This window comes from Nelumbo lutea, chromosome 8 (assembly GCF_056320005.1).
Source record: "Nelumbo lutea isolate HS-2025 chromosome 8, American lotus-T2T, whole genome shotgun sequence".
Lineage (NCBI taxonomy): Eukaryota > Viridiplantae > Streptophyta > Magnoliopsida > Proteales > Nelumbonaceae > Nelumbo > Nelumbo lutea.
In genome coordinates this window covers 59,266,073-59,292,781 of record NC_142691.1, presented here as the reverse complement: position 1 = coordinate 59,292,781, position 26,709 = coordinate 59,266,073, and the positions used below count along the sequence as shown (strand labels likewise).

At 39.8% G+C, this 26,709-nt stretch overlaps 1 protein-coding gene across 3 annotated transcripts in view; it reads right to left on the bottom strand.

Annotated features, from left to right (window-relative positions):
- The window catches only part of LOC148844431 (vacuolar fusion protein CCZ1 homolog B-like), a 77,115-nt gene that overhangs the window by 45,317 nt on the left and 5,089 nt on the right, over positions 1-26,709 (bottom strand). For 2 of the 3 annotated variants that reach the window (XM_088957659.1, XM_088957658.1), the window contains 2 exons: positions 21,001-21,200; positions 19,177-19,270 (listed from right to left, as the gene is read on the bottom strand). In XM_088957659.1, the coding sequence (XP_088813785.1) occupies positions 19,177-19,270; positions 21,001-21,200 (294 nt within the window). Of the gene's footprint in view, positions 1-19,176; positions 19,271-21,000; positions 21,207-26,709 lie in introns of all 3 variants that reach the window. The other variant, XM_088957657.1, reaches the window with a different exon arrangement.

Sequence of the window (26,709 nt, the reverse complement as noted above, 5' to 3'; positions counted from 1 at the left end):
CATATGCTTTAGCGGACGTGTTAGCCAAGCAAGGGGCAAACAGGGAAGACCTTTTCTGGGCTCAATTGTGATTTGTATTGTGTTTTCCTTGTAATTTGTTGGGGGAGGCTGCAACTCGTGCCTCCCTGAGGGCTGTATGAGCTTTCATTCTCAAACCTTTTTATGATCTAATACAATTTTATCATTTATAAAAAAAAAAAAAAAAACATTTACAAGTGACTAAGCCCCATATTGTTATGCTCACAGCTGCTACCTAACACCCCCATTTTTTCTTTTTAATGAATGGACATCACTTTGTAATCTCCAAATACAACTATTCCCTTTTGACATCTTGTCACAGAATCGGCCCAAGTATTTGCTACTCCAAGTCCATAACTAGGTCACACCTAGCTCCCCAGCAATTTTTTCAGCTTGCCTCAAGGAAATGTCAATGTTGCGGTGTTCCTTGAGTTGCCACTTCTCAGCCATCCATCCACTTTAGAGTTTAGAGTCACCCTCCAGAACAATATTCTGCAAGTTCAACCTTTTACTTATCTTTCAACCTTGGAGAACAGCATTTAACTCTGTAAGTATGTAGTCTCCTCCTTTATTACTCCAGAATAGACAGCAAGAAAGTTATCTAAGCTGTCCTTTAATACTCCTATAACTGACAGTCCTGGATTTCCAAGATTGCAACCATCGAAATTATGTTTGATCTGAGTCCACACTCCACAATGATGGGATTTATTCTCTTATTATAGATGTTCTTGATGTTGAGTAGTTTACCACATGTTTCTATCTTCTAATTAAATTATTTATGGAAAATGGAGAAAAAAAAATGTCCAAGGTTTTTTACCCAATTCACCACTTGCATATGCTTTCAATGATAGTCTCCTAAGAGTTCTCTTGTCACTGAAGTTCCTCACATTTCTTCCCAAATTGACCAAAAGATAGCTTCCCTTGTACATCTCCAAAGCATTCTCCCCTTCTTTTGTTGCATAGAAAAAGGAGGTTTTGAATATGGATTCGATGTCACTAGCAGGGGCCACTTGCACCCCAAGAAAGAACCAACCCCATATACTTGAAGAAAAATTGCAGGAAACTACCAGATAAAATGTAAATTCCCCGCTTGTATCATAGAGAAAACATTTATGTGGCAATATATAACAATTAGGCCTCCTCTTTTATAACGTTTCATAAGAGTTGATCTTCAAATGAAAAATTTCCCAACAGAATGCTCAAATTTTAGGAGGTATTGGTCTACACTAAATGGATTTGGTCAGGAATCCATTAAAAACAGGACTAAAAAAGATTAGAGACTTAAAGAAAGAAGCACAAGAGAACAAACCCAAGGGAGAATCTGGGAATCTAAGGCAGAGGAATTGAAGTAATGTCCCTCCAAAAACAAAATGACATAAAAAAAATACATGGATTTGTAATTAGCATTGCATCATGAAAAAGCATTCACATGGTAATGGCAATTACCATGGTACTATGACAAATATCCAAGATGAACTACACAAAAATCTACCTCAATGTGACGGCCATGACATGTTGGTTGCCAAGGAAAGAACTACATGGATAGAGTTCATCTTGGCTATTGAAGCAAATGTTTCCTAATGGTTTAATATCACAAGTTAGCATGAACCCCTTCACTAACTTATAAGTTAACATGGGGCTTTATACAGATCTACTATGCCATCAAGTTTGTGGTTTATAAAATTATAATAAATACTCAGTAAACCCTACTAGTCTCTTTCCTCCAAGGAGATCAACCAAGCCTCATGTATCATTCTTTTTGAAATGCATTCCATGTATCATTCTTGACTAGTGCATTTAATTTCTCATTAATGGCAGCTTTGCACTCAAGTCAAAGCTTCCTAAAACATTCTTGGGAATCTATAGCATACAAAGAATGGAGACAAAGAAGACAATCTGGGAAGAAAGGAATGCAAGGGTATTCAAGGAAAAGGAAAGAAGCATTCAGGCTGTTGAGGACAGTATCTTGACTAGGGTCATTCATTGGTTAAGAACTATGGACTTATTTTATGAGTTTATTGTAAATGAATAAAAGTGCATATTTGATTCATGTTCCCTTGGTATGTTTCTGTGTAATACCCTTAAACTGGACACTTATTGAGACTCGTGTTAGATTAGAATGTTCACAGCCAGTGGGTCGGTTTGGGGAGACCTATCCTGACAAGGCTGACACTGTGGTACCACCAAGTCGGCTGGGGTGGCTTGTCTCAGCTACCGGGGTGAGACCCTAGGCACATACAGTGTGGGATTAATTGAATCTTTGAACTGGACCAGATTTCCAGTATTGCCCTGGACCTTGGAGATTGATGGGCAAAACTGGAAAGTTACACCCGATCCCTAGACTCGATTATGATACTGCACTAGGTGTCGGATCGGGCTGTCTTTGATGTACCAATCAGTGAGATCCTTAGCAGGGGTCAAAACCTGAGTATGTTGGGACAATCCGAGAATTCATCTAAGTGGGTGATCATAGTGACAGGATCAGCCCCTTTGTCGGACAAAGGTAATGATCGGGGATGCACTCTCACTGTTGGAAACCAAGACTACCGGCAGCCGATTTCAACCGTTGAGATTTGTTTTGCAAAGTATATTTTATATGAGATATAAAAGTATATATATTATGGTTTCTAAAATGTTTGCAAAAAGGTTTTAATTCCCGGGATCCATATAAGTGGAGAGTGCAACACTGTTCCTTGCAGCCGAGGGAGAGGTCCTCTCTTGTCGGGCAGTGTATGATCATTAAGGGCTGAGAAGTTAAGTGTAAGACCATTGAGGATAATACCTGATGGGCTAATCTTGCATCTGCCCACAGTCCATGGGTGTTACAAGGTGGCTTGGCCCAGGGACCACTTAGGGTAAGTGTTGGGCCCATAGAGCCCATTCGATGGGTTTCAGGGGGTGCACTGTCTTTAACAGTGTATTCGACCAGGCCTTGTAACAAAGGCAGGGTCGAACCCATGTGGCTGATGTGTAGATCAATGCTTGGGTCCCACACCATACAAGGAAGCCCAACTGGGCAGCAGTTAGGAAGGTTAAGTGAGCACATAAGCTTAATGGGCCTAAAGCCCATTTCGAACTGGGCTATTTATTTAGTTAATTAAAGGGGCGAATTCTGAGATGGATAGGGTCTTAATCCTATCCACTCAGAGAGTCCAGATCTGAATGTGATTCAGATCTAGAAACCTCCTAATGGGATTAGGAGAAAGCTAATCTAATCTGCAGATAAGATAAGGGTTTATCCTTATCACTAGAAGAGAAGGCTGATCCAAATATGATTTGGATAAGCAGCTCCTAATGGGATTAGAAGCTGATCTTTTAAGTTAACAAAAGAAGGAGGGGCGGCAACCTTTATGAGATACATCAGATCCTCTTTAGTGCTGAAATCAAGAAGAGAGAATTCTACACCCTGCGAATACTCTCTTGCCGCCTCTCTGTTCTTGCCGCCATGTTTGCCAGTTCGATCTCCAGTTGTGGGAGAAGTCAAGATTGGATCTTGACATCAGTTCTTTGAGAAATGATTGAAAAGGAAGTTGTGCTCACGTACTATTCTACTGATTCTTGCGAAGGACAAAGTTCTTGGGGAAGAACACTGCTGATTCTGCTCCATCCTACACTATGCCATCTTCAGTGGGAGCAGTCTTTGGATCCTTCCTTGGGCATGAACACCTTCGTTGGGAGATATTACTTCTCCGTATTAGGTATAATTCTCTCCTATTCCTTTTGGTTCAGATCTGGTTCAGTTTAAGGTTCAAGAATGATCATTGAAAATATGACTTTCTAAATAGGGAATGTGATTCCCAGCTGAAGGGAGAGAAAATTTTTTGAAATTCGCCCCCTTATTCCGCAATCTTTGGGCGTCCATGGGATGGATCTCTCATCCCTTCAATTCAAGGAAAAGGAAAGAAGCATTCAGGCTGTTGAGGACAGTATCTTGACTAGGGTCATTCATTGGTTAAGAACTATGGACTTATTTCATACATTCTCCTTTGATGATTTTGGAGAAATTGGATAGCGGTGGCTAACAGCCATACAAGGAAGGACAGGGAATCTGCAGTGTGGATGCCTCCGCCTGAAGGATGGACAAAGCTGAACTTTGATGGAAGCAGCCAAGGAAACCCAGGCCCATCGGGGATAGGAGGGGTGCTGAGAGATAAGGAGAGCAAAATATTAGCATTGTTTTCAGGCCCCGTGGGAATAGGAGACTCTAATAGAGCTGAGATGTTAGCGGTGGTACAAGGTATTCAGATTGCAGAACAAGTAGGAGTTCAGCACTTGGTTGTTGAAGGGGACTCTAAGATTGTTGTGGGATGGCTGACAGACCCAGCTTCAGCTATGTGGCGACATAGAGACCTGTTAAAGAAAGTCAACTGCCTCACAAGAAACATGACTGTTACCTCTCTTTGGGTGGGAAGATCAGCAAATACCTTAGTGGATGGGTTAGCTAAGCAAGGGGCTTCAAGGGAATGTTTATTTTGGGCTGCTCTGTAATTCTATTTCTGGTTATTTCTGTTTTTAAATTGATGAAATACCTGCTAGAAGAGGTAACAACTTGTGCCTCCTCTTGGGTCTCCTGTATTGCCTCGTATTTCTGGTTTAATAAATTATATTCATTCATAAAAAAAAAAAAAAAGAATGGAGACAAAGAATTATAGAATACAAATTTATCAAAAGGGTTGAAGCTACAAGAGCACTTCTTTCTATGAAGTACGAACTACAGTAGGTAAGCTAAGGTTAAGGAAATATCAAGGATTATCTGGTTCTAAAGATTCCAAACAGACATTTCTATCCATGGTTTTTAAAACCGACCCGGTGACTGAACTGGTTAGGGGTCCGGTTACTGGGTCAAATGGTTCGACCGTTCGAACTGAACGCTCAGCCCATTCTGACAAAAAAAATTCAAAAAAATAAAAAACGGTCAAAACCGTTCGAACAGTTAACCGCCCAGTTCAGCAGTTCGTTGATCAAAATCAACGGTTTTGGGGGGAAATCCGGTTTTTGGGGAAATGGAACCGGTCACCTGACTGATTCCCAGTTTTTTCGGTCTGACTATTCGGTCCGGTCCAGCTTTGAAAACCATGTTTGTATCTATTGTTGTCCTCTTCCTTCTGGTACAAAGGAACTTTTTCACCTCTATTCTCTTCCTTAGGAAGAACATCCAAAGAATGAGAAGGAACAATTTCCTAGAAGGTGGCTTAGCTCCAACGTGTAAAAAAACCTTGGCAGTTGTTTTATAAAAACTACCCACCAAGCTTATCAGCCTAAAGTTTTTTGGATGTCAAGAATCAACATTTTTAGAGATAAGAGCTATGAAGGTGGCATTAGTTCCAAGGTTAATGATTCTCCTACCCAATGTTTTTGTTAGAGTTCACAGAACAGGGGTATTTTGGTCTTTTAGGTTTATCTATTTGAGAGTGAAAGGTCTATTGGTTCAAGTTTAAGTTGTGTGTCCCATCACTTATAAGGGACAATATTGTCTTTCTTGTAATTGAGTTTATTTGAGATAAATACAAGTGGGTTGACTAGAGAGGGCTAGCTTTTCCTCTACTGGCCGAACCCTTCTTCTCCTTCTTCTTCTTCTTCTCTTCTTCTTCTTCCTCTTCTTCTTCTCTACTTTGACCTAGAATTGAATAGGGTTATTCACATGGTATCAGAGCAATAAAATCTAGTTTACTTTCCTTTTTTTTCTTCTTTCCTCATCGCCCTTTCCTCTTTCCTGGGTTTGCCACCAGCTATATCAGATTTCATCGATTTTCTCCTAGCCTGATTGGAAGCTCGACAAGAGGCCAAAAAGGAGTGGCCGTTTTCTGGTTTTGGAGGTAAGTATGCCTCTAGTTGTTGTGGTGGTGGTCGTTGAAGTGGTGTACTAGATGCCCTCTATTCTGTGATACGAAGAGGGTTGTTTGTGGACAGGTATGAACAGTTTTTTTTTCTCGCCCAAGTAGTGGGTTGCGAATGCTGTGTTTTGGTCTAGAATATATCTGTGGTGGTGTGAAGTGATTAAGTATGCATATCAATCTCATTTTCTTTTGTTTATACCTGGGTATGTGCGTTGAAAGTAGCGCTTCCAGTTGCTGAAGTTCACGACAGCAGTGGTGTGGTGGTGTTTGTACTGTGCTGAATAGTGTGTGGTTTGATTCTGAGTAGTTGAAGGTAAAAACCTTGTATTGTGGTGGTGTTCATACTTCCTTTGTGAAGTGAGCAGATTTGGTTGAAAATGATGTCAGCTGGAGATGGTAGTGACAACAAAACTGGTGTTATGATCTCTCTAGATTACCTAAATGTTCAAATGACATCTATTAAGTTGAATGGTGAGAACTATGTGCCGTGGGCCAAGTCAGTGGAGGTGTTCTTAAAGGCCAAGAAGAAGGTAAAGCATGTGAGAGAGGAACAACCTTCCTTTGACTCTCTAGAGTTTAGCGATTGGGAGCAGGAAGATGCTCAAATTATGACCTAATTGTGGAATAGCACGGAACCGAAGACTAGTGTGAACTTTATGTTCCTAGATATAGCTAAAGAAATCTGGGATCATGCTAAGAAACTGGATTCCGGGCAAGACAATACAACTAGGGTGTATCAGTTGTACCAAGAGTACTTTAATCTAAAGCAAGGCAGTCAAAGCTTGGAGGAATACTATGCAAGTCTGAGGAATATCCGAAATGAGATTAATGTATATCATCCTCTGACACCGGATGTTCAGGTTCAACAACAACAGCAAGAACAATTTGATGTGATGAGGTTTCTGGTGGGTTTGAAGGCTGAATATGAACCTGCCCAAGCACAAATACTAGGGGGGTTCTGCTCTTCCCTCTCTTGAAGAAGTGTTTGCCCATCTTAGGAGGACATCTATTGAGTCTAAAGAGCATTCTTCTCTCTCAGACAGATCTGGTTTGGTGGTAACTAGAGAGGGAGGTCATGGAAATAGAGGTGGTGGAGGTGGTGGCCATAGACTTCCAGGTAATCAAGGTGGTCCCATGTTTAATCGTGTTGGTGGCCGGAGTGGTCGGGATTCACGGGGAGGCCGTGGTAAAGGAAGAAGTAATGCTCCTAGGAAGTGTACATACTGTGGATTAGAGGGGCACATCTATTGGTGCTTCTGGGAAGGAGATGGTGAATGTACCACATGCGATATATGAGCAGTTCCTTCAAACATCTTCTCAGCAGAACACAACTACCATTGCCCATTCAGGTATGGCTTGCTTGCCTTCCAAGCCTTCATACTAGATCATTGACTTTGGAGCCTCGGATCATATTAGGACTCCAAATGTATTTTCTTCACTTTCTCGGTCCTCCACATCTCAAATAGTTACTCTTGCTAATGGTTCTACATCCCCCATTTGTGGTGTTGGTGATGTTGATCTTTCCTCCTTATCTTTATCATCTGTTTTATATGTTCCCAAGTTCCCTTTTAACCTTATGTCTGTTAGTAGATTAACCAAGTCACTTAATTGTTCCATAACCTTTTATCCCTCTTCTTGTGTGTTTAAAGATCTCAAGATGGGGATGAAGATTGTTGGAGGGCATGAAGCAGGTAGATTGTATTACCTTGATGGTGGTGGCCCTCTAGTAGCATTTCAGTCATCTCTTACTCCTCTTCAATGGCACTGCAGACTTGGTCATCCTTCTCTCAAGGCTCTGAAGTTGTTGGTTCCTTCTTTAAGTCATCTTTCATCATTGGATTGTGAGTTGTGTCAACTTGGGAAACATCATAGAGTTTCTTTTAGTTTGAGAGTTGATAGTCGTGTATTGAGTCATTTTTCTTTAGTTCATTCTGATGTTTGGGGACCAATTAAAGTAATGTCATACAATGCTTATAAGTATTTTGTAATTGTTAGATCCGACTGTACAAGGGTAGTATAGTCCTTTTATGTTTAGTTATATATGTATTGTTCAGCTGATGTGGCTCTCACTTAAGTGAGGGCACAATGGCTCTCTCTCTTCTCCTTCTCTTTCTTCTGATTTGAACTTGTATGAACATCTAGTTTGAGTTTTATCATGGTATCAGAGCCACGATAATCAGTTCAGATCAGTTGTCTCCTTTTCTCTCTGTTCTGCGCATTCCTTTCTAGGGTTTTGCAGAATTCTCATTGATACCTGAAGAGTTTTCCAGATAGAAAGAAAAGGACTGGTCGTTTTCTCCTTCTGGCGGTTTCCATGCCTCCAATGAGTGTAGTCATTGTGGTTTTGTGTGGTTGGTAGAAAACCCTCTACTCGCAATTCGAAGAGGGCTGGTTTTGTGATGGTGACAGTGCAGACTTGGTACCCTCTACTTGACAGGTACATGATCTTCGAACTAAGTTGTGGTATGTAGCAAGTTTTTTTATATGTTGCAGAACTGAATATCCTATTCGTGAGGTGTGTTGTGAGGGTTTCTAGTGCTAACAGTAGACGGCAACAATAGTGCTGTTGCTAAAAGTGGTGAACAGTTGTGAATATTATTGCTGAAACAGTGGTGAATAGTTGTGTGTTGTTGCTGAAACCTAGTACTAGGAACCCTAGTGGTGTTCAGTCATTCGTGTGGAGTGTGGTGATTTATTAGGGCAGTAGAGTAACAATTTAGTGGTACAACTTCCCATTGTTTTCTTGTGCAGTCATGGGAGACAGCAGTGAATACAAATCAAGTGTGATGGTGCCTTTTGATTATCTGAATGTGCAGATGACCTCTATAAAACTGAATGGTGAGAATTATGTCCCTTGGGCTAAGTCTGTTGAAGTTTTCCTGAAAGCCAAAAAGAAAGTGAAACATGTGAAGGAAGATAAACCCCCAATTGATTCTCCGGGATATGATGAATGGGAGCAGGAGGATGCTCAAATTATGACTTGGCTATGGAACAGCATGGAGCCTAAAATTAGTGTGAATTTCATGTTTTTAGATACAACCAAGGAAGTCTGGGATCATGTGAAGATACTATATTCTGGACAAGATAACACTACTAGGGTTTACCAACAGTACCAAGAGTACTTCAATTTGCAACAAGGGAATCAGAGTATTGAGGACTACTATGCCAGTATGAGAAATTTACGAAATGAGTTGAATATTTATCATCCTCTTACACCTGATGTCAAAATTCAGCAACGACAGAGAGAGCAGTTGGATGTGACCAGATTTTTAGTAGGGCTGAAGTCTGAGTATGAACCCGTAAGGGCACAGATACTAGGTGGATCTGCTCATCCCTCTCTTGAGGAAGTGTTTACTCATCTTCGGAGGATTTCAGTTGGATCCACAGAGACTTCCACTATGCCAGATAGGTTTGCATTTGCAGTTACGAGAGGGGGAGGTCGTGGTGGTAGAGGAGGTCAGCATGGTCGTGGTCGTGGTGGTGGCATGTATAGTCGTGGTGGTGGTTGTGTTGGAGGACAAGACTCAGGGGGAGCCTGTGGTAGGGGACGTGGTAATACTCAGAGAAGGTGTACTCATTGTGGTATGGAGGGACATACTATCAACTTTTGCTATGATCTACATGGCCCACCTTCAACCTGGGCAAATCATGCAGTTGTAAATGGTGGTAGCTCAAGACAAGAATCTCAAGTTACTGGTCAGATCCCCACTACATCTATAGATACTTTCAGAAAAGTGATGGTGAGTGTTTCACGGGATGAGTATGAGCGGTTCATTCAAGGTACATCTCAACAGAACGCGGCTACCCTTGCACACACAGGTATGGCTTGTCTGGTTTCCACACCTTCCCGTTGGATTATAGATTTTGGAGCTTCCGATCATATGATTGGAACTCCAGGTGTGTTTTCATCCATTTCGCCGTCCTCCACTTCCCAATCTGTTACTCTTGTTAATGGCTCTACATCAGCCATACGTGGTGTTGGTAATGTTGACATAGACTCATTATCCCTCTCCTCAGTTTTATATGTTCCCAAGTTTCCCTTTAACCTGATGTCTGTTAGTAAATTGACTAAGTCTCTTAATTGCTCAATAACTTTTTACCCTTCCTCTTGTGTGTTTCAAGATCTCAAGACGGGGATGAAGATTGGTGGAGGGCATGAAGCTGGTGGACTGTATTATCTTGATGGAGGTGGTTCGACAACAACTCTTCAGTCATCTCTCTCCCCTCATCAATGGCACTGCAGCCTTGGTCATCCGCCTCTTAGAGATCTTCAGTTACTTGTTCCGTCATTGAGTCGTCTTTCTAATTTAAATTGTGAGTCGTGTTAGTTTGGGAAACATCATCGTGTCTCCTTTAGTCCTAGAGTTGATAGTCGTACATCGAGTCATTTTTCTTTAGTCCATTCGGACATCTAGGGTCCAAACAGAGTAGTGTCTTATAATGGTTACAAGTACTTTGTAATTTTTGTTGATGATTATTCAAGGATGTCATGGCTTTACCTTATGAAAGAAAAGAGTGAATTGTTTTCTATCTTTCAGAAATTTTATGCTGAAATTCGCAATCAATTTGATGTACATATTAAAATTCTTCTTCTGATAATGGCTGTAAGTATTTTTCCACACCCTTTCAAAAATATTTGGAACAACATGGCATTATCCATCAAACCTCATGTACTTACACCCCTCAACAAAATGGGGTGGCTGAAAGAAAGAACCGTCACCTTTTGGAAACTACTCAGTCCCTCTTACATCAGATGAATGTCCCCAAACCCTTTTGGAGTGATGTACTTACATCCTGCTTTCTTATTAACCGCATGCCCATGTCTATCCTTGAAGGTCAGTCATCTTTCTCTATTTTGTTTCCCATGTTGCCTCATTTTCCCCTTACTCCCAGAGTTTTTGGATGCGTGTGTTTCGTTCATAATCTTGGGCCTGGAATGGACAAGTTAGATGCTAAATCCACTAAGTGTGTCTTTCTTGGCTATTCTAAGACTAAAAAAAGGTACAAGTGTTATAATCCTCGTTCTCGGCGTTCTTTTGTGTGTTCTGATGTTACATTTTTTGAGTCTGTTCCTTTCTTCTCCAGGTCAGATACTTCTTCTCATCCATTGCAATCACCCCCTCTTCCAATTCCTATTGAGGATCCCGTTCCTCTTGTTCTAGTTGTGACCCAATCTTTGCCTCCAGTGCAGCTACCTGAAAGAGGACCACCTATTCAGCAAGTGTATACTCATCGTCAGGCACCGGCTCCTCCCCCAGCTTCGCCACCGTCGACAGATCCGGCAGTTGATCCCACCCCAGCCCCAACCCCAAGTTCTAACCTTGATCTTCCTATTGCTTTGTGGAAAGGTAAACGCAGTAGCACTCTCCACCCCATTTCCAATTATGTTTCTGTACCTCACCTTTCGGCTTCCCATCGACAGTTTGTTTCTATGTTATCCTCTGTCTCTAATCCCAAGGTTGTCCAGGAATCCCTCACTTCTCCAGGGTGGCGCCAAACAATGGAAGAAGAGCTCTCGGCCATGACTCATACTCATACGTGGGACCTTACCACTCTTCCACCTGGTAAGCATGTTGTCGGTTGTAAGTGGGTGTACACAGTTAAATACTTACCTGATGGGAGTGTTGAACGGTTGAAAGCTCGGTTATTTACCAAAGGTTATTCACAGCAGTATGGTATTGATTACACAGACACCTCTCCGGTTGCCAAAATTGGATCAGTTCGTGTTTTGATTTCTATTGCTGCTATGTTTGATTGGCCCTTGTTTCAGCTTGACATTAAGAATGCTTTTTTACATGGTGATCTTCTTGAGGTGTATGGTTTGGGAGATTTAGTGAAGTGGTGAAGAAGTTTGGAATGAAACAATATCAGGTTGACCATTCCGTATTCAGCTATGAATCAAATGCTGGGAAGATTCTCTTGGTGGTATATGTAGATGACATTGTTATCCCAGGCAGTGCCAGACCAGGAATTGATAGGCTGAAGACTTACTTGCATGATCACTTCCAAACAAAGGATCTTGGCAAATTAAGATACTTCCTAGGGATAGAGGTTGCGAGGTCCAAGAATGGTATTAATCTATGCCAGAGGAAATATGTTATTGATCTACTAGAAGAAACAAGGTTGTTGGGTGCCAGACCAGCTGAAACACCTATGGAACTGAATGTTAAATTGGGTAGTGATACAGGTGAGGAGTTTGAGGATCCAATAAGGTACAGAAGGTTGGTAGGTAAGCTTAATTACCTACCCATCACTCGACCTAATATCTCATTTGCGGTCATTGTAGAGAGTCTGTTTATGCGGAACCCTCGAATCCCACAATGGGAGGCAGTCCTAAGGATTGTGAGGTATTTGAAGGGTGCTCCAGGTCGTGGTTTGTTGTATAAGAGTGGAAGAAGTCTTGAGATAGAGGGCTACATGGATGCTGATTAGGTCGGGTCCATATCTGATAGAAGGTCCACTACATGGTATTACACTTTTCTTGGTGGGAACTTAGTGACATGGAAGAGTAAGAAGCAGACAGTGGTAGCAAGAAGCAGTGTAGAGGCTGAATATAGGGCTATGGCACACACAACATGCGAACTAGTGTGGTTGAAGCATCTACTATAGGAGATGGGATACTCAATTGACACTCCTATGAAGTCATATTGTGACAATCAAGCTGCAGTTCATATCTCCTCCAATCCAGTGTTTCATGAAAGGACGAAGCACATAGAAATGGATTGCCACTTTGTACATGAGAAGGTGCTTAGTGGAGTGATAAGTACAGCATATGTGAACACAGGAAATCAATGGGCAGATCTGTTTACCAAAGGATTGAATCGGGGAAGAGTGGACTACATATGTAACAAGCTGGGACTATATGACATACTCACCAGCTTGAGGGGGAGTGTTAGAGCCGGCTGTACAAGGGTAGTATAGTCCTTTTATGTTTAGTTATATATGTATTGTTCAGCTGATGTGGCTCTCACTTAAGTGAGGGCACAATGGTAATTTTTGTATACCTTAGAAGAGTATAAATAAAAGAAGGGCCGACTAGAGGGATTTGAATTTTTCTCTCTAGTTCGGTTGTGACAATTTCTCCTTCTCTCTCTCTTCTCTCTTTCTTCTGATCTGAACTTATACGAACATCTAGTTTGAGTTTTATCAGTAATTTTTGTTGATGACTTTTCAATGATGACATGGATCTATCTTATGAAAGATCGTAATGAATTGTTCTCTATTTTTCAAAAATTTTATGCTGAAATACATAACCAATTTGGTGTTCCTATTAAAATTCTTCTCTCCGATAATGCAAAAGAGTACACCCCAACACCATTTCAGCAATACTTAGAGCACCATGAGATAATTCATCAAACTTCTTATTCCTACACCCCACAACAGAACGGTGTTGCTAAATGGAAAAATCGACATCTACTTGAAACTACTCAGTCTATGATGCTTCTTAATATGAATGTCCCAAAGCGTTTTTGGAGTGATGCTGTCCTCACATCATGTTTTCACATCAATTGGATGCCCATGCCCATACTTGGAAGTCAATCCCCCTTTTCAATGTTATTTCCCACTTTGTCTATGTTTCCTCTCACCCCAAGAGTCTTTGGGTGTGTTTGTTTTGTTCAAAATTTGGGGCCTGGTTTAGACAAGTTAGATGCATGAGCTATTAAGTGCATCTTCCTTAGATACTCTAGGACATAAAAAGGGTATAAGTGCTATAACCCTAACTCCCATAAGTCATTTCTGTGTTCCGATGTCACCCTCTTTGAATCGGTTCCATTTTTCTCAGACAATGTGGTTCCTTCTCCTTTCCCCGTAGTTCCACTTCCCGTCCCTGTTTAGGATCCCCTTCCCATGGTTCCTATTCCAGTTGCGGGTCCCCCTCCCATGCCAGCTACTACTGAGAGGCCACCAATCAGACAAGTGTATACTCACAGAAGAGCACTGGCCCCTCCTCCAATTCAGCCCTCGTCGATAGATCCTATGGTTGCATCTTTTCCTTTAGACCTTAACCTTCCTATTGCCCTGCGGAAAGGTAAACATACTTGTACTTCTCATCCTATTTCACACTATGTTTCAGGTGCTCACCTTTCTGCTTTCCATCGCAACTTTATATCATTGCTATCATCTATTTCCATTCCCAAAACTATCCAGGAAGCCCTTACCTCCTCAGGGTGGCGGCAAGCAATGGAAGAGGAACTGTCTGCTCTACAACACAATCACACGTGAGAACTCACTACTCTTCCTCCTGGTAAGCATGTTGTTGGGTGTAAGTAGGTATACACAGTGAAGTATCTTTCAAATGGCAGTGTGGAACGATTGAAGGCCAAGTTAGTGGCTAAGGGCTATTCTTAGTTGTATGGTGTGGACTATATGGAGACATTTTCTCCTGTGGCTAAAATTGGTTCAGTTCGGGTGTTGATATCATTAGCTGCTATATATGCTTGGCCTCTCTTGCAACTTGACATAAAAAATGCCTTCCTGCATGGTGATCTCATTGAGGAGGTGTATATGGAGCAACCACCAGGGTTTGTTGCTCAGGGGGAGGATGGTAAGGTTTGTAGACTCAAAAAGGAAATTTATGGACTGAAACAATCTCCACATGCATGGTTTGGCGGATTTAGTGAAGTAGTGAAGAAGTGAAGAACTTTGGGATGAAACAGTGCCAGGTAGACCATTCTATGTTCAGCCATGACTCAAAAGATGGAAAAATCTTGCTAGTGGTGTATGTGGACAATATTATCATAACTGGGAGTGACAATAGTGGAATTGACAGGTTGAAGAAATTCCTAAAAGACCACTTCAATACAAAAGATTTGGGTAAGCTGAAGTACTTCTTGGGGATAGAAGTTGCAAGGTCAAGACATGGAATTAACTTATGTCAAAGAAAATATGTTCTTGACCTACTTGAAGAAACAGGATTGTTAGGTGCTAAACCAGTCGAGACTCCTATGGAACTGAATGTCAAGTTGAGTGTTGATGTAGGTGAAGAGTTTGATGATCTTGGAAGATACAGGAGATTGGTGGGAAAGTTGAACTATCTGACTATTACATGGCCCGATATATCATTTGTTGTGAGTATGGTGAGTCAGCTTATGCAATATCCTCGAATTCCCCGTTGGGAAGTAGTTCTAAGGATTGTTAGGTACCTGAAGGGTGCTCCAGGTCGTGGTTTGCTATACAAAAGTGGAGGGACTCTTGAGATAGTAGCGTATACAGATGATAATTGGGTTGGTTTTGTATCAGACAGGAGATCAACTACAGAGTATTGTACATTCCTTGGTGGCAATCTTGTAACTTGGAAGAGTAAGAAACAAACAGTGGTGGCAAGGAATAGTGCAGAAGCTAAGTACAGGGCTATGGCTCATACCACATGTGAACTAGTATGGTTGAAGAACTTGCTGCAAGAGATGGGGTTCTCAGTTGACAAACCCATGAGACTATACTATGATAATCATGCAGCTGATCACATATCTTCTAATCCAGTCTTCCATGAGAGAACAAAGCATATTGAGGTCGATTGTCACTTTGTAAGAGAGAAAGTGATCGATGGAGTGATAACCACATCTCATGTGAGCTCAGGAAATAAGTGGGCAGATCTCTTAACAAAAAGATTGTCTCGGGGCAGAGTAGGTTATATTTGTGACAAGCTGGGACTATATGACATATACTCTCCAGCTTGAGGGGGAGTGTTAGAGTTCATAGAACAGGGGTATTTTGGTCTTTTAGGTTTATCTATTTGAGAGTGAAAGGTCTGTTTTATTCAAGTTTAAGTTGTGTGTCCCATCACTTATAAGGGACAATATTGTCTTTCTTGTAACTGAGTTTATTTGAGATAAATACAAGTGGGTCGACTAGAGAGGGCTAACTTTTCCTTTATTGGCCAAACACTTCTTCTCCTTCTTCTTCTTCTCTTATTTTTCTTCCTCTTCTTCTTCTCTACTTTGACCTAGAATTGAATAGGGTTGTTCACAGTTTTAAAACATTGAGGCATGACACAAGGTGTGAGGCGTAGTTCAGAACATAAGAGACATAAGCCTCCCAAACACAAGGCGGTGTAAGCCTCCTTAAGAGGGGGATGACAAGGAAGAAAAGGGAGGATTTCATTTTTCTTTATTTCTAATAAAAATCTTTTATATTAAGAAGAATGAAGATGCATAGCACTAGTACAAAAAAGCCAAATTGGGCTGCATTGAAAAGGGCCTAGGGGTTTGGGCTCTGGGGGCCTTCCCCCCCCAGTCAAGAGGGTCCAGGAGATGAGCCCCCGGTCCACTTTCTTTCCCCTTATCTCTTCTTTCCTCCCCTTTCCTTTTCTTTTCTTTTCTTTCTTTCCTCTTTCCTTCTTTCTTCTCTTTCTTTCTTTTTCTTTCCCTTTCCTTTTTTTCTTTTTTCTTTTCTTTTCTGTCTTTTTATATGAGATGTGCATGAGGCGCATAAGGCATATGCATCTTGCACGCCTCAAGAAAAAAAGTGTATGAGGCATATGCCTCTTGCACCTGAGGTGTACACCTCAAAGGTGTCAATGCCTCTGGCATACACCTTAGGGCATTTTGGGGGCTCCTCGCCTGGAGGCACACCTCCCACACATTTTTAAAACACCATTCCTATCATAAGATTCTCTGAAGCTTTCATCAAATCATCCTTTACAATTTATCAGCAATGTTGAAATAAACTCATGGAAAAACCATCAGGTCCCATAGCATAATTCATTTATTTGTTTACTTGGAATCCTCTCTCAAACAAAAGAGGGAAATGTAAACCATAAATTTCAATAGGAAAATTCTGCAATTAAATGTTGTCTGGTTTAATTTGTTCCTTTATACTTCTAAGTCAAAATCAAAAGGTTTTCTATGCCTTTAGCAAAGATTAGGGTTGTCAATGGACTCTGAAAATCTGAAACCCAATCCTACTATCTTGGATTCATAAGATTTATTTACACAATCGGATCAGATTTGAATGTTATATCCAGCATTCAATTAATGATCGGAATATATATGGATTTAACCCCATGGTCCCCATCCCATCTAATTAAGGTCCAAGTTTGTTTAATTTTTTTATGATATAATATATATAATCATATAAATTTATACTAATAAATTCAACATGTCATATTTATATAAAGTAATTAACTTTTATAAATTCTTTACTCAGATTAAATCCAAATCCAATCTGAGCCTAATAGGATTTGAATCCAATTTGAGATCCCTAGATCCATTGAATTTTGGATCAGATTCAGATTTTGATTTTTCAATAATCAAATTAGATCCGGTACAGATGTGACTGGATCCAATCCAAATCCAACCAAATTATAGCCCTAGTGGAGTTGTAAGGGAATATTTGCATGATATCTAGAATGGGGGCTTACCTAAATATTAAAAACCTAGTTGCTGGTTTAACTGGATGAATTATGTTATGTGAGAAATCCATCAACCTTTTCTATTAACACCACCTTATGAAGTCCTTAGAAAGCTATCAAGACTTCTTATCAATTTTGTACCAGTTACAACGGGGAAGTTCTAGGAAATCACTAGAATGGAGATACCCCACTTTGTCCTACCCTAGACTAGAGTCTATAATCTATCAACCTTAAAACACAAAACCATTGTTGATTTGTTTCAATTGAGGGCCAAGATCTTGGAATCAAGGCTTGAAAGGGGGTCTGAGAGAACCCAAAATTTTTAAGATCGTTGACTTGATATAATGTAAAGAAGGGGGTCTTGGAATCAAGGTTTCAAGGCTGGATAATAAGGTTTGGATTCTCAATAACAATCATAACCTTTTGCTTCCCTCTTTCTTTAAGACAATCAAACATCTGTGACGCACCCATTTCCAACTAAAGCCTTATTGATAGGGCCTACTCCTCCAAAGATGACAGGTTTTTTGTTGGGAGGCAGCCTCTCAGATAGTCAGATCATTAATACCTAGAAGAGACTCCAAAGGAAATGGAAGACATGATGTTTGTCCCCTGATCTGTGCAACCTATGTCTGAAGAATGGGAAAACACCAATACCTTTTTGACTTGTCAGTATGCCACTCAAGTTTGGAATGACTCCTCTTTGGAGGTATTTGGATAGTACTACCAAATATTATAGCTCTTTTCTCCTCTAATATAGTTGCATGTCACATAAAAAGGCCAAAAAAAATTGTGATATTGCACTCGAGTAGTAACTTCAGGAGTTTATTGGAGAGAGAAATACTAGAGATTTTTAAAATAAAGAATTAACTGTGGTTCTTTAATTGAATTTATTGTGGTAAGAATTGTACATTGGGCCTTTTGGTGTGTGATGAATTCAGGAGTCAAAATTGATGATTTGTTAAGAGGATAGCAGATTGTGAATGGTTGTCACATAAGAAGCCAGCGGAGGTAGGTTGAATGGAGGACATCTGAGATGGAAAGGCTGAAACTCAATTTTGTCAGATGCAGCCTTGGCAAACAGGAACTTCAGGGGTGGTGGGATGATGAGAGACAATAATGGCAATATATTTCTCAGCTTTTCATGACCAAATTATGAAAAACAATTCATTGATGGCTGAACTTTTAGTCATTATTCAACACTTAAAACTGGCAGCAATGCAATGATGGAAAGATTTATTGTAAGAGAATGCCAAATTGTTATTTCTTGGATGAGAACAGAAATTAAAATACCTTGGTTGTATGCACCCTTAAACAGGAACATGCTTTAGGATGCAACCTGAAATGGCTCATTCAGGTCAGTCCCTAGGACCGCAAATGTATTGGCTGATGCTCTAGCAAAGGGGCATCAAGGGAGAGGTTGGGGATACCTTGCCTAGGATTGAAATTGTAATTATTTTATTGTTATATTGAATCAGTCAAGGATAGCCTTATATTTCTGCACTACTATTCAATTTCTTGGGAAGAATGGTTTTCAATTTAATACATTCATTTCTGTTATCTATCAAAAAAAATGTTTCACTTGAACCACCAAAAAACATAACATCCAAACCAAATACAACTAGAAAGGAACAACATCATGAAAGAAGCAATCTCCAGGCCTTTTAAACTAGATCCACTGAATCTCTCCTGCCTTCTGAGTAATGAAATTAAATTTGCTTATAAGAGAGGGGGAAAATAGTGGACCTGGTGAATACAAGTTGCCCTCAAAGTCCTCTCTTGAAACACCCTTGTATTCATGATGTGAATGGTTATGGTTTACAATCATGTCTTGCACATCATGAATTCAAGGGTATTTCAAGAGAAGACACTATACAAGCATCATTCAATATTTAAACTTCATCAGCAGTAAATGACATCATTCAGTATTGAAAAGTCAGCAACAAGACAATTCAAAGAAATCCAACATCATACCATAACCATCCATATATCTGGCTCTGCCTGATAAAAGACATGTGAGTGCCTCTCTGCTTCTATGACCTCACAAGCAGCATCTGGAGAAAAAATCCTGCATAATACTAATGTTATGACTTTCCAAAAAAAAAAAACTTGTGAATAACAGAAGCATCTGCATGCACTATAATATTACAACGAAAAAAAAAAAGAAAAGAAAATTAACCTTCACAGCCACATTCATTGCAATTGCCTTTGGTTACACAATAGTCACCTTAGTTTAAGCAACTCCATAAGTGATGCATTTTTATTTTATTTACCTACTTCGTCAAACAAAGTGTGATTTATTTTATTTACTTACTTCCATGTCCAATTATTAGCAGTTCCTTGAAGAACCCATGGACCGTCGGAGTTTGACAATGTGTCTGACATGGGCACTCCATACCTGCTGTTTGAAATTAATGAAATATAGTGTTTTATGAGAGTTTTGATTTTTTTGAATTTTCTGCTCCTAGTTCTCCCGTATCTGCTGTTCCCATTGCTATTACATTGGCATGAACAGTATCAGCAAACAGTGCCTACTAGTTAAGAATACCTATTTCAGGTTTGATTTCCTTCCATGCCCGATTATTAGCAGCTCCTACATTCTGTCTGCATTAGTTTAGATACCCAGAAAAACAATTAAGGGTCCTTTTGGTTCCCTGGAAATAGGTGCCTGGAATCAGAATCAGAATGGGATTCCCATTCCAGTCTTTCAATAAATAAAGAACTCATGACAAAAAAACTCCAAACCCTAATACTAATAAAACAAGAATATATTAATAATTAAAATAATAATAAACATTAATAAAATAATAGTACTATAATAAAATATTAATATAATATAATTAAAGTAATAATAAAATACTAACATAGTAATTATTAAATAAACAAATTAATTTCAAACTAATAGAGTATTAACAAACTAATAAGAAAATAATATATTAATAAAATATTCATAAAATTAATGATAAATACTAAGACAATAATTATTAAATACTAATAAAATAATAAATATATATTCATAGAATATTAATAGAGTAACAATAAAATAATAAATAGACAAACAAAATTGAAAATTTTCAGTTGATTCCAATTCCAACTCCAAATGAACCAAACAGCAACAATCAGAATCCAACTCCAATTCCTGACTGAACCAAACAGACGTTAGAAATAGGTGATTTCGATTCCGATTCCTGGGATTCCAATTCCAAATCCAATTCTGGTCCTGTTCGAGAACCAAACTGACCCTAATAAAAGTATGATTTTTATTTTTAGTTTTACTATAAAAAAAACACGATTTTTATGTTGATTCCCAATTGTTTTAAGCCGTTACCAATTAACATTTTTAGTAACATCCACTAAATCAAATGCAAAGGTCGACAAGGGAGATGCTATATGGCTCTCAAAGTGGTTTAAATCATCTAATATCTTTCAATTATATCATTAATATGAAGCAAACCAATTTTAATTAGATTGAAACATGGAAAATATAGTTTTTATATATATTTTTTACAGTAAAAGAAGAACTGAAAAGAGAAAAAGAGTAAGAAAGTGGAGATAAACAGAAAATGTGAGAAATCCCCAACCCACCACAAGCTATATAAGCAGCATAACACCAACCTCTTAAGAAACAAATCCATAAGATATATATCATATACCTAATAACAGAACTTCTTCATGCTGATAGACTTGGCTAAATCTAGAACAAAGCTTTAAAGGGCTCTACGCCACAGCAGAACTGACACCCCCATGTATCCTCTTATCTAGTATTATACACCAAGCACCAAAATGATTCTTACTGACCTTGTAAATGTGATAAGTCCTTCACTAAGCCCTATTACAGAAAGTTGTGTTGAAAAAGACAAATCAGCAGGAAAGAAAAACAGAATCTTATCAAGTTCCTGTCCTTCATGCTGCCCTCTCCTCAAGTCGAATATACAAAGTTGGACACCTTCATTGGTAGTGGCAGTAGACGAGAGACCCATTATAAAATCTTCTGATTCCTGCAGCTTAAAAGAAAAGCAAATCAAAATGTTTTTACTTTTTATTGATAAACAAGTAAAATGGAATTCAAACAGTAAAAGCCAAACAAAAACATAGAAGTAACTTCTAAGAGTCAAATCCAAATCTACCATAAGAGGTTTGAAGCATAAAACATGATACAAAATCGATTAGTGTTTAGCGAAGGAATTAAAAATATTCACAAGGTTAATCTATCATTTCTAATGGCTTATAAGCTAGTTTTTACATCCACTGCACCTAGAATTTTTAGGGTTAAGAAGAAAAATAAACAATATTTCTCATGTAGCTGATTTTTAACATATGGGTACTTGTAATTTTACTCAATAACATTTAGTGAAAAGAAAGAATTAGTGAGTAGAAAAGAGACTAGAGAGGAGAAAAAAGAATGAGAGAATGATGTTATGAATCAATCTAGGATCACATGCTCAATCAATTACCTATATCCTACAATTACAAAAATATCCCTGATATCTCCATGTAATTACAATAATTTTTAAAATAAACTCAAATGACTAAAATGCCCCTAAACCTTTCAACTCACCCCCTTAAGCTGAACATAGATATCATACATGTTGAGCTTGCTTAGATTCTGTTTCAACTTAGTTTTAAGGACACTTTTAGTCAAGCAATCAGCTAGTTGATCTTTAGATTTCACAAACTGCAAGCACACCTCCACTTGCAATACACTCCCTAATAAAACACATGTCCACTACTATATATTTGGTTTAGACGTGTTAAATTGGATTATGAATTATGTTTATGGCTCCCTGGTTATCACAATATAGTTTCATAGGCTTTTCAAACTGTATGTCAATGTCAATCAATAGATTCTTTAACCATAGCAATTCAGAAGCACCATGTGCCTTGTATTTAGTTTCTATGCTGGACTGAACTACCATAGACAGAGGTAAAAATCCAGAGGTTGAGTGTTTGTCACTCTATGATACAATGCTTCCTCCAACAAATGCATAGTAACCCAGAGGTTAAGTGTTTATCATCTACAGGTCTAGCCTAGTTGGCATCAGTATGAGCCTCCACCTTAATGTGACCATAGTTAGAATATAGAATCCCCTTCCTATGGGCAAGATTCATTCCACTGCATGCATTTGTGTAAAATCTAGGCTGATGCATGTACTAACTAACCAAAGTGACCGCACAGGCAATATCTAGTGAAGCCAAGCAAAGATGTAGCAATCTACCTAGCAACCTCTAACACTTCCCCTTATCAGATAATATCTCACTATCATAAGCTCCCAGATCCCAACCTATGGTTAGGGTCTATAGAATTGTCCACTGGTTTGGCTCCTAGCCTTCCTTTCTGCTTGAGATTTAAAACATATTTCCTTTAAAAAATGAAAATCCCTTTCTTTAAGCTAGCTACCCCAATGCCAAGAAAGTACCTAAGATGTCCAAGGTCTTCAGTTTCAAACTCTAATGTCAAAACTGCTTTTATCCCTACAATCTCAGATTATCACTAGTAACTACAATATCATCCTCGTAGACAATCAACATGGTCACAAAATTCTCTACAATCTCAGATTGTATAGTTGGCAAGAGACTGTAAGTCTAATCCTGTTGAATAGCTCCGCTGAAGCTGTCAAAGCAATCCCAAGGCAACTAATTGAGGCCATAAATTGACTTCTAAAGCCTATACACCTTCCCTTGACTGTTAGGAAAGCACGCCCTAAAGAAAATTCCATATACACTTACTCTTGTAAATCACCATTGAGGATGGCATTTTTAACATCTATCTAATGCAAAAGCCATGATAAATGAGCTGCTGCAAAGGAAAAAATAACCCAGATAGAACTCATTTTTGTTAGGGCAAAAATCTCCTAATAGTATAAATCTAGGCATAACCTTTTGCTGCAAGTCTTCAATTAGAAAACAAAATCATCACCCCCTATGATCCACTACCAATGATTACAGAAGTGATGGCATTGAAAGCCTGCAAACTCTTCATATGAATTAGTAAAAAATAAGCAGTCTCTCCATCTTTCCAATAACCCCTCCTTGAGAGAATTTTTTTCCCCTTTGAAGATTCTACTATTACGTTCATACCAGACCGACTAGACCAAATGGAACCAAATTCAACAAGATGCTGCCCCTTTTTCTGAACCATTTAAAGCAATGAGATAAGAATGTTGAGGTTCCTTAGAATCACCATATGTTTTCCAAATAGCTATAAGTGTGTCCATCTGCTTTAAGTGAACTGCAATGCTTCAAAAGATGTGATAGAGATTCCTCCCCTTGACTGCAAAGATTGTCCAGCATCATTCTTTTGGATTTTAGATTATTGATGGTGAGAATCCTATCTAGAATTTCAGTACAAATAGGAAAAAAATAAATCTTCAAAGTGTTAGAATGTTAGAGTGATGTTCAGCTGATAAGAGTTCTTGTTAGCTCATTCTTATGTTTAACTTATCTTGTAACTAGGCCTGTGTTAATGGGCCTAATCCTGTTTAATGATTTAAGTCATCTGGGTGTCCCATCACTAATCAGGGGCATCCCAGTAATTTCTTGTACCTTGTACTTCATTCATCTATAAATAAAAGACTGGTCGACTGGCTAGGTCAGTTCGACATTCTCTTCATTTCTGTGGTTCTCTTCTCTTCCTTGCTACTTCGAGTATAGCTCCTCAGATTACATGGTATCAGAGCATTAGCTCCTTCCTAGTTTCAGCAGGCGCACTCTCTTCTCTTGCTGTCTTTTCATCTTCTCTCTTCCTTTTCTGGGTTGCTGCAGTAAAGACCGAGGAGTGTAAGAGAGTAAAGCAAGTTCTAACCTAGGGTTTCTCTTGATTGTAGGACTCAAGGGAAGTTAGACCCAGAAGTAGATGTCCTACTAGGTTATTTCCAGCAAGTAGTAGCTATTGGGCTACTAAGAGAGGTTTGTATAGGACAGATCTAGTTGAGGACTGATTTCAGCAATCCTAGCACTAGCCGAAAGGGGGAGAGCTTCCTCTACAGTTGCAGCTTCGGTGCTCCAGCAAGACTTGCGCAGAACAAGTGGTAAAGACTTAGCCTCTTCTACAGTTGCAGCTTCGGTGCATCAGCAAGACTCTTACGGAACTGTGGCAACTTCAGTTACAGATTTTCTTCAGGTCGGTTACCAGCCCTACTTCTGCACTGCACAGTTGCAGCCTTAAACTTTTACCAGCACTGAGAACTGGTTCAGTTACAGACCTTTACTTGCTACTGTACCCGAACTGTGAACACTTCTACCAGCACTGTGAACACTGTGACCACTTCGGCCAGTCCTAAACAGAACCACCTACAGCACTGTGAACAACTCTTGGACTGAAGTCAGGATGTCCTCACTATCCGGTGAAGTTTCCTCTAGAGATAACAGACCTGTCACAAGGTCCTCAAACCTGGAAAACCCTAATCTGCACAGCTTGCAGATTACAAGTGTACTGCTGGATGAGTATAACTTCAGAGAGTGGTCCGTCTCTGCAATGCTGTTCATTACCTCTCATGATCTCACAGGCTATTTGGATGGAGACAAGAAACAACCAGAAATTGGCAGTCCTAAATACACCGTGTGGCGCAAGGAAAATGCCACAGTCATGTCTTGGTTACTGGCTTCCATGACTCCTAGGGTGGCTAGAACTGTTCATCACTTCCCTACAGCCGCTAAAATTTGGGAGAAAGTATCTAAGACATACGGCCAGAAAAAGAACAATGCTAGAATCTACAGGCTAAACCAAGACATTGCAGCCCTAAGGCAAGGAGACATGTCTATGGCAACCTACTTTGCAACACTGGAAGGCCTCTGGGAAGAGCTTGACCACCACTTGATTTTGGATTGGGAAAATGCCAATGATAAGGAGAGGCATGACAAGCAGATTGAGGAGGGCAGAGCCTTCAAGTTTCTAGCAGGTCTTGACCCTGTATATGAAGGTATAAGGTCACAAATTCTAGGGAGAGATGAATTACCCGAGCTTCACCATGTCTACTACCTGGTGAGGAATGAAGAAGTAAGAAGAAAGGAGATGCAAGTTGACTCCCAAACACAGTCAACAGAACTACTTGGAGAACATTCAGCCTTAGTCGCCACTAAGGGGAATAGATTTTCAGACAAGAAGTCCCTCAAGTGTACCCATTGTGGTGGTGAGAAACACACAAAGGAGAAATGTTGGGTCTTGTACCCTCATCTGAAGCCAGCTGCTCTGAGAAAGGACAAAAGGCAACATAAGGGCCACACAGCAAGTGGGAATCTTGCCACCAACAACAGTTGACAACTCACAGAGTACTCAGTCAGTGTCCTCTTCCACCGCAAGGCAGGCTGCTGACTCCTCTGGACCAAGTACCTCGGGCTTCATAGCTAGTGAGGTAGAGGTTCTCAGTCGGGCATTAGCCCGTCTGAAGAACAATTCTTTAGCTTCCACCTCTCTTGCCAAATCAGGTACAGCCTCTGCATTTAGTGCAACTAGTTCCATTAATTTTACCTCTTGGGTGATTGATTCCGGAGCCATTGACCATATGACACATATGTCCTCCTTATTCTCTGCATATCATTTGTTGTTTGGCCAGGATAAGATGAGAGTAGCTGATGGGTCCCTCTCCACCATCTTTGGAAAGGGGGCGGTTGACCTAAGCAAGGATCTCTCTCTTAAATCAGTCCTACATGTTCCTAGTCTTACCTCAAATTTGAACTGTAGTATAACTTTCTTTCCTATTCATTGTGTCTTCCAAGACAAATTGATGAGGAGAACGATTGGGAGTGGTCATGAGTATGGGGGCCTCTACTATTTTGATGAGGATGTCAGCTCAGCCTTGCAAGCTTCTGCTACTACTAGTCCGGAAAGTGTGGAGTCAATAGCTAGGCTGCACTTGTGGCATGCTAGGCTAGGTCATTTGTCTTTATCTTCTTTAGCAATGTTGTTTCCCGAACTATGTAAGGGCATTCCGAGTCAAAGTTTAATTTGTGATGTGTGTCATATGTCAAAACAATGTAGATCAATGTATCCAATTTGTAGTAATGAAATTCAAGCCCCTTTTGATTTGGTTCATTCTGATGTTTGGGGTCCTTCACCCATTGTTTCCATTGATGGCTTCCGTTACTTTATCAGTTTTATTGACCATTATTCTCGGTGCACTTGGATTTATCTGTTGAAAGGACGTGATGAAGTTCCCCGGATAACTATGATGTTTTGCAAGATGGTTGAAACACAATTTGATAAAAAAGATCAAGCAATTCCGTTCAGACAATGCAGTTGAATACTTTGAAAGATCCCTGTCCTCATTCATGGAAGAAGCAAACATGTTACATCAATCATCATGTGCTTACACCCCTCAGCAAAATGGGGTTGCTGAGCGCAAGAACAGGCACCTATTGGAGACAGCTCGAGCCCTTCTTTTCCAGCACAATGTGCCCAAGCAATATTGGTCTCAAGCTGTTCTCACTGCATCATACCTGATAAATCGGATGCCATCTAAGGTACTGGGTATGAAGACCCCTTTCTCTGTTTTGTGTCCCACTCTTCCA